The sequence below is a fragment of the Phaenicophaeus curvirostris genome, chromosome Z (assembly GCF_032191515.1).
Source record: "Phaenicophaeus curvirostris isolate KB17595 chromosome Z, BPBGC_Pcur_1.0, whole genome shotgun sequence".
Classification (NCBI taxonomy): domain Eukaryota; kingdom Metazoa; phylum Chordata; class Aves; order Cuculiformes; family Cuculidae; genus Phaenicophaeus; species Phaenicophaeus curvirostris.
In genome coordinates, this window is record NC_091431.1 from 64,241,359 (window position 1) to 64,253,732 (window position 12,374).

Consider the following 12,374-nt stretch of genomic DNA (forward strand, 5'->3'; position numbering starts at 1 on the left):
AAAATCTATTTCAGGTCCTTGTTAAGATACAGCTACAACTTCAGCAGCTAATTGTCACTGTACTATAAAAACAATACAACATAATATGCAAAGGCTTGTAACATTTATCTAGAATAAATACCATTAATCATTAATAACCAAGTATCTCAACTAAGTACAATATACTGAAAAAAAGGCCCCAAACCATGTATGTCACCTTTTGAGCATATTCATCACATGTTGGTCCCACTGGTACCACCATCACCTGCTGTGGGGACAGCCAGAGGGGCCTTCAATAAACAAACAAAACAAGTTTATGCAGCTTTCCATCTTTTTTGATATTAAAAATCCTATTAGCAGATAGGACTAAATTCTACATGAGAGATTTACAAAGCCTGCTGCTTAGATTGGGTTCAGAGGTGATGACAGTCCTATACTCATTAAAATTTATCTCCCCAAAAGAGCTCCATGTCTAAAATAATGGCACTGTGGGTAAAAGTGCTTTCTGACCTGAAGATTCAAGATGTTTCACAACCAACAGTAATTGAGTCATTGATCTTACTACTAACCAATCATGAGAAAACATATTTTTGAGTCTCATTATAATCAAAGGGATCATCCCCATCAGGTATTATACTGCAGGAGGTAAAGGAGATGACCTACATACACAACTTGACACATGACTTTCCTGCTTTTCTGTGGGAAACCTCAGCTGGTCCGAGGAGTTAGAGTGTGTGAACTTAAACGTTGGCCTTGAATAGATGCCCGTGTATACTTGGAGAAGCTGGAAGGCACCAAGAAGAGCTGAGTAAACAAGTTCAGGAAACTGCCAGGCCGCAGGTGGAATCACCCAATTATGAAGTTACAACTGAGAAGGAGTCATCCAATTATGAACTGTCGGTCTTTAGCTAAACCAATCGTGCACAGACGTGCAGCTCAGGAAGGGGTATAAAAAGTCTTGTAAAATCAATAAAGATGGTCTTTTGTCCCACAAGTTCTACGTGTCGTGGATTGGCCCGACCGCGACACTTCTCCAGCAGGAAAAGCAAAGTTGAGACATACACCTTGCACGCCGCATAAAATAAAGCCTACAACATCTAGAATTATTTAGTGCCTAAGGAAGGTGGTTCAGAAGGAATTGCACTGTCAAACACCTATGGTGTGTCTCTGTAGCAAGCAGTAAGAACAAAACCTTGCATGCTTGGTGCTAATTTGTCTCCTATATAAAGTGTTTTCTCAAACTGGAATAAACTCTACTTTTCAACGTTACCATTTGCCTCCATAGTTTTCAGTTAGAATGGCGATCATTCTTTCCACAGACCCCAAGATAGCTCGGTGAATGATAACTGGTCTTGTCTTGTCATTGCCATCATGGCTGTGAAGAAAGGTATTGTTTTAAAAAATGTAAGGGTTTTTTTGATGTAAATATATCCTTTAAGGGACAAGAAAGTTAATTATAAAGCAATTAAAACCACTGACCTCTGAGCTTACCTGACAAAGGTGAGGTTAAACCTGACTGGCAGCTGGAAGTCGAGTTGGATTGTAGCACATTGGTGGTAGCGGCCAATGGCATCTTTAATCTGAATGTCAATCTTGGGGGGTGGGGGGAAAAAGACACAAACTTTTACTACAGCTTAAGATGCAGGCATCCCCCTCTGGAAGTAAACTCATTGTTTTCATATGGAAGGTTTCACTCAAAGTATAGCAAGTATACATGGGTTTAGACAATGTACTTTTACGTCAGCCTACATCAGAATTTAAATGATTTGCAGCTTCTGATGAAAAATATATTAGAGCTAAAAACAGGGTAAGCAAGCAGAGAGAACTACGTTTAATACCTCAGACTATTATTTGTGAGTGTCAATCAGAGGTTTTCATGGACCTTTTCACTAAGTGAATTCAGCAGAACAGAGGTGCAGGATGAGAACTGAACATGTCTCGCCAAAAACGACATTTATTCAATCTCAGACCAGCAAACTGACACTCCTTTATTAGGCATTATTTGATTACTTCATAGCTTATGTTACAAATCTAGGGCATGAACATGAGAATCCTGCTGTTAAATAGTCCACTTATCAGCAGGGATCATATTAATCAATGACACTTGTCCTGACTGAGTACCTACAGCTAAGCCTGTTCTTTCTATTACAACTTACACTTCAACGCTGAGTACACTTATGATACAGGTTAGACAGAGAGATGGATAGAACACAGATTTAGAGTGCCCTGACCTTACTTATTCACCACATGCTCACCAGTATGGCTGTCTGTTGGGGCTGTGTGTCTTATTTTATGAATCAAACAAATAGAGCAGAGTTTCACTAACTAAGAACTAAGTTCTAAATGTCTTAAGATTCTGCATTCAGGTGACAGAGTTTATCACAGAGCTTCTGTCAAAATAAACTATTTACAGCCTTCTTTAATTTCAAACCACCTAGCTGCAGAGTAGAAAAAAAAAAAACAACAAACCAAACAAGTAATTTAGAAATACCCTAGACACAGAAAAACATAACGTTAACTAGTTTCCATTAAAATGTGCAAAATGCTATATATTTGCTCATCTTGCTTCGGGTAGAGTGTATTAGGAGCAAGCACAAGGCTAACTGACAAAGGTTCCTGTAGATACTTGCCTTCTATCAAATCAACCGAGGAAATTACTAAAAGTTGTTTGCACTCCACATTATGAATGATTTGCTGCTGTAACACATTTCACTTACAACCCATAAAATGAAATTGATTCAATTAGCATACAAAGACAGAAAATAGGAACTAGTTTACTGTATGACTGAATACAGACATAAAATGTAGTGCAAGTTTATCAAGAAAAGATTTACAAGTAATTTTGTAATGCTCTGTCTGCATGCTCAAAGATATCAGGAAATTTCTAGAAAGCCCTACTTAATCTGTTCAAAGTGAAGAGGCAGCTTTTAAAAAAAAAGCCCAACAAAGCCACAAAACCAATGCAAGAGGCTTTTCAAAACAGCAAAACAAATCAGCAACTCAATGCTGCTAAGAAACTGTGCCAGTAATACTAATATTTTTCAAAAATCTGTTCAACCAGTAAAATATTTCGGGGTTTCTCATGACTTAGGATGCTCTTAGCTTCCAAAGGATTCTCTCTAACATAGCAATTGCTCTGCTAACAGATCTTACAGTGCCACCTTCTGTTCACATCTTCCACTACATCCATCAACTCTGTTAAAGCAGCAGACAAACAGTTTATACACGTAAACTGGATTTAACTGATGAAATGAGTGGTAAAGCTATGTGCAAACCAGGATCACAGAATATTATTTCTCTCTCAGGAATGTCAGAGTTTATATATCTGGAAAACTATAAAATTTAAACCAGAAAGCATCTTAAATGGTACTAGATAACTACAAAATAACTCCTGTCTTCCTAGCCCCAGCTCTTATCCAGGAGTTCAGTTTAAGAATCAGTTTTGTTCTATACCCTCCAGCCAAACCTAAACAGCACCGACGCTTTAGAAACATGTACTAATGCTGAAAAATGTAGTTATAACTTTACAATGGAAAGGAATGTGCAGGAATTGAAGTAAAAAATAAAAGTTGTCTTTACCAAGAAGACAGTGAATAAAACCCAAGAGCATCACCATGCTACTTGCTCCCCCTTTCTCAAAATAAAATATGAAAAACATTATGATGTTTTAACAGCATACAGCGTCCATCTGTATTTGTTTAATTAACTTAGAGCAGAACATTAACTATATGGATGTTTTACCATGGTCAGGTACCCACCACCTGAAGTCATCTAGCAAACACTGCACAACAGATGCCCCCTACTTGTCTTCCCAAAAAAACGCAACGCTTAGCATAATTTTTGTACACACAGGAAGACTTCGGCATTTCTTTCTGCTCATCTCCTATTGTACAAAGAACAGACTTTGCATGCTATGCCTCCTGCTAAGATTTCAGTAGTATCAATGGAAAACAAGGAATTGTATAGAACTTCTGTCTTCATCATCCAAATGGAATTAAAGCTCAGCTAGGGGTTAGCAACAAACTAACCTTCGGTCCATAGAAAGCTCCATCACCAGGGTTTAACTCCCACTTCTCACCAAAGTCATTGAGGCTGTTTTCAAGTTGCTAGGGATAAACCACACATACAGTTAGTGTTTCTCAATCATTCACTGTCTTTCCAGATTACAGCATCACATCAGCCTGCTGCTACAGATATGTGACACTAGCAGATTCTCGGTATTTCTCAGCTACTGCTGCAACTCATTTGTTTTCTGAAAATGGGAAGTTTTGGAAAAGCCCCAGTGCAAAAAAAAACAAAACCAAAAATCAATTTAGTTCAAATTTGAACAAACAAAATGAATGCATTCCTTTTGGAAGAGGCCAAACAAGCAGGGTTAACTAAGATGGACTTTTTATGCTAGACTCAGTCTGTAGATAATACAGAGACAGGATCAACTCTGATACACCTAGCATCTATTCCTGCCCTATCTCCTCTGTAGCACTGCACCTGCAGGGGCTAACTCTGTCCCTTTCATCATGGAAGCAATCTCTCTTTTGGAAGCTGGCACTATGTCATAATTGCAGGGGCTGCCAGAATTGGTTCTCTTACTCTCTTTATTTTCTTTATAAATTATCACGAAATACAAGGAGCATGAGAAAGAGAGAAACCTAATTTGATTCTGACATGGAGATTGCTTCTGTATGGAGAGTAAGTGATTTACAGCAGCCAGACTGAATTGAAGCCAGTTATTAAAGTTATATTGCTCATGTCCAGCGGTCCCTGTACTGCCCAAAAGGCAGTACATTCTTATAGGATTTCCATCTGCAGCCTTGCTTTAATATAGGAAGTTAATAAGTCTACTGTTTACCTTTTCAGCTTGATTCCACACTTCAATATCTCCCAGGTACTTCTCAGGACGAGTGGAGAGATTCAGTTTAAAGGAAAAGCCAAAGACATCATACACAGTACGCAAGAACTGCAGACAACTCTTCATCTCCTCTTCAATCTTTGTAACAATAGAAATAAAGTCTCAAATGTGGAAAAATCAGATAATCTGATCTGATTACCTAATTTAATTTAACAGCAGCCCATACCTGTTCCATAGTACAGAATATGTGAGCATCATCTTGCTGGAAACGGCGTACTCTAGTGAGTCCCGTAAGAGCTCCAGACAGTTCGTTGCGATGCAGAACACCAAAATCAGCCAACCGTAATGGCAGTTCACGCCATGATCTTGGACGATGGTCAAACATAAGGCTGAAGGGAAAGTTTATTAGTTGAAGTTCATCCAGAACCAAAACTCTGCAAAGAACAGCCAATGACAAGCAGCGAGTACTTAAGCAGATGCCCATAATGCTAGTGATGCGGTCTAAATACGACCATCGTTCACACCTAGTTTTGTCAGGAAGGCAATTACAGATATCCCTTTATAGCTGGTAGGCTTCTCTCACCTCACAGAGAGAGGATAATCACAGAATCACAGAATAACCAGGTTGGAAGAGACCCACCGGATCACCGAGTCCAACCATTCCTATCAAACACTAAACCATATCCCTCAGCACCTCGTCCACCCGTGCCTTAAACACCTCCAGGGAAGGGGACTCAACCACCTCCCTGGGCAGCCTGTTCCAGTGCCCAATGACCCTTTCTGTAAAGAATTTTTTCCTAACGTCTAGCCTAAACCTCCCCTGGCGGAGCTTGAGGCCATTCCCTCTTGTCCTGTCCCCTGTCACTTGGGAGAAGAGGCCAGCACCCTCCTCTCTACAACGTCCTTTCAGGTAGTTGTAGAGAGCAATGAGGTCACCCCTCAGCCTCCTCTTCTCCAGGCTAAACAACCCCAGCTCTCTCAGCCACTCCTCATAAGGCCTGTTCTCCAGCCCTTTCACCAGCTTTGTTGCTCAAAACCAGCTAAAAAACAGCTCCTAAAGCTGAGCACAAAAACCCGAATGTCTAAACTGTCAAAACACTTAAAACATCCCAGTACTTATTATGGATATCCAAGTTTAGTGATACCGAGGTAAACTTCAGATCTAAAGCACAGTCACAGTAATTATGGAAAAATGACATCTCTCAGTGTCTCAAGTAGAGAGAGCACATAGATAACAAGACTCATAATTACACCACTCCTGACAGCATGCCACATCCGGGTACCTGGAAGACAGTCATCTTTACAATTAAGCAGGCAAAAGAAACAGGTTGGGTTTTTTTTTTTGTAATCAGCACCATCTTTAGTAAACTGTATTTGCTATGTCCTTACCAGTGTCCTGGACAGTTCATAGGCTTCAAAGCAAAGATTTCTTTCTCCACTTCAAAAGAAAACATGTTGTCACTGTAATGCTGCCAGTGCCCTGAAGTCATCCATAGTTTGCTGTTGAAAACATTTGGAGTGACAACCTCCTGGAATCCACGTTTTCGATACTCACTCTAAAACAACAGATCCAGTAAATAAAATAACTAACGCCAACAAAAATAACGGTACCCAGCCATCAATATGCCGCCATAAAAATATACAAATGCCCCCTCCTACAGAAGTCCATGACTTGAGAAGAAAAGATGAAGAGAGAAAAATTCAAGCTGGACATGCCAGGATACATCTCTTCCACCAGCACCACCCTTCCCCCAAACAATTCCTCTGTAGTAAGCAAGAAGAACAAGTTTCCTCCCTGCAAGCAAAACAGCAGTCTCTAATTATTCAATGACACTTGAAAGTAAATTGCAGTCCAAATATATAATAATAAGACAGACTTTAAATACTACAGCAGGAAGATCAGCATTTTTTTCCCCTACCCATAATTTCCTAACAAACAGCTGTACAAGAACAAATTTAATCAGCTTATTAAAATAAATCAATATGCATAGGTGGAAGAGCTGTAGTATGAGCTTAGCTGTACTATTAGATGCTAAAGAATTCATATTATAAAGCATCATTATACCTGCAGTTAAAGCAGGGATAAAGTATTGATAAAAATATAACCTAGCAGAGATTGTAACATGACCAGTTCAAAGGAGGCAGGTTTCTTTAGTCCTGTGGCTTACAGAACTAAGAGATTAAACTAAACTTGAAATGAAGGGCTGTTAATACTGTCAGATGCAGCATGCTCTTCAGTATTTTTCTAAAATTAAGCAATTTCTTCTATAAGGTTTCCAAATGACATTACTTACCCGGATGAATTCAATTAATGTGTTATAAATGTAAGCTCCTTTTGGCAAGAAAAAACAGCTACCAGGGCTGAGCTCATGAAAGAAAAACAGTTCTTGGTCCTGCAGAAAAACAATATTTGAAAAAGTATTTGTAAATCAACTTTTTAAATTAACACTCGCAACTTAATTACTACTGACTGGGCATCACTAACGGAAACATTTTCTTAAAAATGATAAAATGAAAGCAATACCAATAGCACAGATGCATTTTCACTAGTATTTGTATCTCCATCAGTACTCATAGTAGGAGATTGTTCAGTTTCTCACTTCACTAGTGATGCTCCAAAACTTCACATTTATGTGTAACCCATAACTGTGTCCCCACAGATTCCCTTGTGCAATGACAAGTAATGTTTAGTTCTGCTTCTGCATAATTGCTTGCACATGAACTGAATGCATGAACTGTAGTCAGTCAATATCGCAAACCGTGCATGCACTTGAGCACCACATAGAGGGAATTCTTCCATACATGTTCCTGGTGCTCTAACAGATGACCTCACCACAGCGTTCAGGACTATCAATAACCTGATAGGAGTTTCCATCTGAGAAAAAAACCAAAACCTAACCAACAAAAAGCACATAGAAATGTGTTACAGATTCTGAAATCATAGAGAAGAAAATAACTATGAGTGAACAGGCTGCAGCAAACTGAAAAGGATGAGCACTGCCTGCAGGCTGAAGCATTCAAGTTCGCAGACCTATGTGTTCATATTCTCTTCTGACTGATCTGTGGTAAAACAATGTAATTGTGCTCCTAACAGTGAAAAGTTACTTGCTTTAGGAATTCTGATATTCTTTGAGAATCACCTGAATTTGCAACTTGACCAAAAATACACCTGTCACACCTTTGTTATAGCAGTAAGTATACACTGACTTCAAGATGCTTCTAATTAAGGGATTACATACACACAGAATCTGTGAAATACAATACCAGAAAAACTGTCTCACCCGCCCTATTTTCCTATGATCTCTGTTTTTAGCCTCCTCCTGTAATTTCTCCCATTCCTTCAGCATTTTTGCATCTGGGAATGAAATTCCGTAGATCCGCTGGAGAGACTCCATGTCAGCCTTCCCTTCCCAATAGGTAGAAGAATTCTGTATGCAGAAAAATAAGTGAAATACTAAAGAAAAGAAGGAGCCTCCACCTTTTACTGCTACTGCCTGCTGTGAAAAAGCATGCAATCACTAATAAATCACTAAACTTAACGCAGAACAACTAAGGCAATGAGTTTTAATCTTAAATTAAAAAATTTAATCTTAAATTCAAAGCACTGATCAGAAAAATCAAGGGTGAACAGAAAATGTAAAAATGGCTTCAAGCTCTTGCCTTCTTTTTAAGACATTTTGCCTTCTTTGCAGCCACCTCATTCCAACTGTTTTTTCACATTCAGCTATAATAATAAGCTGAACAAAAACTGTAAACCCTGACCAGCTCAATCAAGCCTCAAGCCACACTTACCAGCACTTACCTTATGGATTTTTATGGTCTTTATCTTGCCAGTGTGTCTGACATGAGGCCCTCTGCACAAATCTATCAAGGGACCACACCTAAGGACAGGAAAACATTCATCTGATATATTTCATCCTAGGAAGATAGATCCAGTAATATTATGATGTGCACGTAATTACCTGTATACTGTTGTAGTTGGAGTATTGACCTTCTCATTCAGGATGCGACACTTGAACTTATTATACTGAGAAAAAAAGCAGCACACATTTTTAACTTCTTGTTCAGCAAGAGAACTCGCTAGCAGTTTAAATTATCTGCAAATCTGATGTTATGCTGCATCAAAAGATGATTTTTAAAAGACGGGGAGACACAAAGATAGTCAAGTAGTGGAGCAAGCTGCCCAACAAGCAGGCTGCGCATTCTCAGAGGTTTTGAAGGCCCAACTGGACAAGCCCTCAGAAACCTGGTCTGATTTCAGTGTTGACCCCATGCTCACTGCATGAGATTGGGCTGGAGGTCTAGAGAGGCCTCCAGTGTGAATGACACTGTCATTCTCCTGATGATCTAACAACAAAAAGTAGTATCTACCTCAGGAATACCAGAAAATTATTGGCTGCTAAGTCCTAGAAGGAAAGCATCAGCTTTCACTGCTGCTTGGACTTTCTCAGAAGTCCTCATTCTAAAAAAATGTTTTACGAAGCTTTCTGAATGCATCAGCACGTGCAGCAACAGTCCAACCAAACCATTTTACTAACAGCCAATACAATGTAGGCATATAATATACTGCACATAATGTATTGCAAATTCATCTCTGAGGGAAGTAAATGAAGAATGTGGCTTCAAAAATTTTGCCAAGATCACCCAAGTCAAGAATGAGAATTTTTACAGTTGCAGAAAATCTAATGCAGATTCCACAGAACCTAAGAATTACACATTACGTATATTACAAATGAGCTTATAAGAACATAATACCTTAAAAAGTTAATCTGATGGACCCTCCTCAATCACTAACAGAACATGCAACTGAAGTTACAAACACTCATCGAGTAACTGTGTCATGCTAGGAACAAACTTCTGAGACAGCCTACCTTAAACATTTCAAGTAGTGTTTCCTTCTTAACTTCTAGTCTTTCAAAGACTTGTTTTTCTTTCATTATCTTTTTGCATAATGCTTCCAAAGTCGAAAAGTCATTACTTGATACACCCCTAAAAAACACACAGGCAAAAAGTGAATCATCCATGCTTCCACCTGCAATCTCTGATCCAGCTGCAATGCACTAGCTTGTGGATGGACACACTGTGAAGAACATAGCAATCTGCAGTGGATCAAACCACAGTATTACAGAATCACAGAACGGTTTGTGTTGGAAGTGACCTGAAAGGCATCCAGTTCCACCCCCTGTCATAAGCAGGGACACCTTCCTCCACACTTGGCTGCTCAAAGCCTCATCCAGCCTGGCCTTGAACGTCCCTGGGAATGGGGCATCCACAGCTTCTCTGTACAACCAGTTCCAGTGCCTCACCACTCTCTGAGGAAAAAAACTTCTGCCTAATATCTAATCTAAATCTCCCTTCTTTCATCCTAAACCCATTACCCCTCTGCCACCTTCCTACAGGCCCCCTTTAAGTACTGAAAGGCTGCCATAAGGTCTCCCCAGAGCCTTCTATTCTCTCAGCCTGTTCTCATATAGGAGCTCCATTCCACCCATCTTCAATGACTTTATTCCTGGAACAAGCAAATAACAAATTTTGCTGTCACTGTCACAATCCAGCTCCTAAAAAAACCACCAAAAACCAAAACCACAAAACCTACCCTTCCTCAAGGAACATGTCATAATAAAATCCATTTTCTATTGGGGGACCGTAACACAAACATCCACCATAAATTCGCTCCATAGCTTCACCCATTATGTGAGCACTTGAGTGCCAGTATACCTAACAGAAGTAAAAAAAAGAAAGGATCAATCTGAATACAAGCAATGCATTTCTGAGTATTTTATTTAAAAACATTTGCTTCTAAGGATACTTGACTCAGATACCATATTAGAGCAGTCTGCAGAAATGAAGTGACCTGCCCTGTAACACTCTCATCTTAAGCACCAATATTTGCAAAAGGTAACACTGGAAAATTGTTCACAGCCTGGTAGAAAATAATTCTTATTTTCTGCTATTGTTAAAATGATTCAATTGTTGTTAAGATGTCAGGAAACTAATTCAGGCACTTTATTTTCTATGAACGTCAATCAATCAGCTCTGCATAAAGACCAAAAGGTGCAATTCCAGGATAAGGCTGTGGTCCTAATCCAAAGATTTTAAGTATGGGAAGTTACACTCCACCTTATAGTACACCTAAAGTTTTGACAAATTAACAGCAAACCTGTAAGACTTAGTCTGCTTTTATCTGCATAGACCAGAAAGTATGAACCTCATTGGAGCCATCATTTAGCCAACATGAAACCGTTAGATCTGAAAGTAAGGTATCTGTGTTTGAGTTTGACTGACAGCTGCTTCTACTGAACAACTTTTTCTTAAGACAGTATTTACAAGTTTACTGGATATCCACATTTATCTGAATGAGTAGCTAAAAGAAAGCACATACTTCTGCATGTACAAACTAAAAGAGCAGCCTACTTGATAGTTTTATGATTATACATAGACACTACTTTTGTGCTCAGTATTGTTTTCCAAGTCAGCACTGAAGAGGTCAGTTCAAAAGATGTATTTTAGATTAACGTGAATTCTGCACAGAAAAATTTTAACAAGGATAGACTTGGCATGAACTACAGAAACTGCTAGCAGACCTGGCTACAAATACCTAGCAGAATGCACATTATCTGCAGTACTGCAGCTCCCTGGTAAACCTGTTTCTTCCTCATCATCTGAACACAGTAAAGATGCAAATAACTACTCAAGGCTGAGTTTAATGCAAATCCAAGAACTAAAAAAACTAGTATAAGACACTCACTGCTTGAGCCTCTTCATCTTCAAACTTAAGCAGCTCCAGGGTACAATCCTCCTCCAAAGGACGGTCTAGATCCCAAACCATCTTGTTCACTTTAGCAATAACAGTATTATCAGCCAAGCCCTGGCTACAGAATAAATAGATGGCATATAATCTCAGTAAATCAGCAAGGAGAAGTTCCCCAATTTGCCCTCCATGTTGAATAAGACTCACATCTCACAGACAGGAAGAAAAGTGTCCTGTATGTTGAACATTTATACATTTATTAATGTATATGACTTGGAGGCAGTCACCTCTAAGCATTAACCTGACTTCAAACCCCATTAGAATAAAAGGCAGAGGCTCTCTTTTAAAAACTATCAAATACAATTTCTGACGTAGTAGCTTAAAGTTTTATTTTGACAAAAAAATCCTTTCCTTGATCCTAAAGCATAAAACCCATGAAGGCTACAATGACAAGGCACCTAAGTATAAAAAAAAACGGCATTTCACATCTGGAATTCACCCTGGTTTTGTAATTTTAGGATGTCCAATGAACACTGTTCCAATCTCTTCTATGGCAAGTCTGAGTAACCTGTAAACATGGAATGCTCTTTTTGATGGCTATCTCCCATGCAAACAGAAACACAGTTAACTGAAAGACACTCGTACTGTTAAGTCTTTCTGAAATCAACTGAAACATCACCCAGCAGTCACTTGCCCCAGTTGATGCAACTAGTTTGCATGTGTTAACGTTCGATCTGACAGTATAAATGTATATCAAATTAGTTCTTAATGCAATGACAGTACTTGCAGGGAAAA

At 39.0% G+C, this 12,374-nt stretch overlaps 1 protein-coding gene across 2 annotated transcripts in view; it reads right to left on the reverse strand.

Moving 5' to 3' along the window:
* TARS1 (threonyl-tRNA synthetase 1) overlaps nt 1-12,374 on the reverse strand; it is a 43,765-nt gene that overhangs the window by 3,205 nt on the left and 28,186 nt on the right. For both annotated transcript variants that reach the window (XM_069880102.1, XM_069880101.1), the window contains exons 4-17: nt 11,577-11,700; nt 10,425-10,546; nt 9,700-9,817; nt 8,791-8,855; nt 8,631-8,709; nt 8,110-8,256; nt 7,123-7,221; nt 6,218-6,384; nt 5,055-5,217; nt 4,829-4,966; nt 4,008-4,085; nt 1,471-1,571; nt 1,250-1,354; nt 197-269 (exon numbers count right to left, since the gene is read on the reverse strand). In XM_069880102.1, the coding sequence (XP_069736203.1) occupies nt 197-269; nt 1,250-1,354; nt 1,471-1,571; nt 4,008-4,085; nt 4,829-4,966; nt 5,055-5,217; nt 6,218-6,384; nt 7,123-7,221; nt 8,110-8,256; nt 8,631-8,709; nt 8,791-8,855; nt 9,700-9,817; nt 10,425-10,546; nt 11,577-11,700 (1,579 nt within the window). The remainder of the gene's footprint in view (nt 1-196; nt 270-1,249; nt 1,355-1,470; nt 1,572-4,007; nt 4,086-4,828; nt 4,967-5,054; nt 5,218-6,217; nt 6,385-7,122; nt 7,222-8,109; nt 8,257-8,630; nt 8,710-8,790; nt 8,856-9,699; nt 9,818-10,424; nt 10,547-11,576; nt 11,701-12,374) is intronic.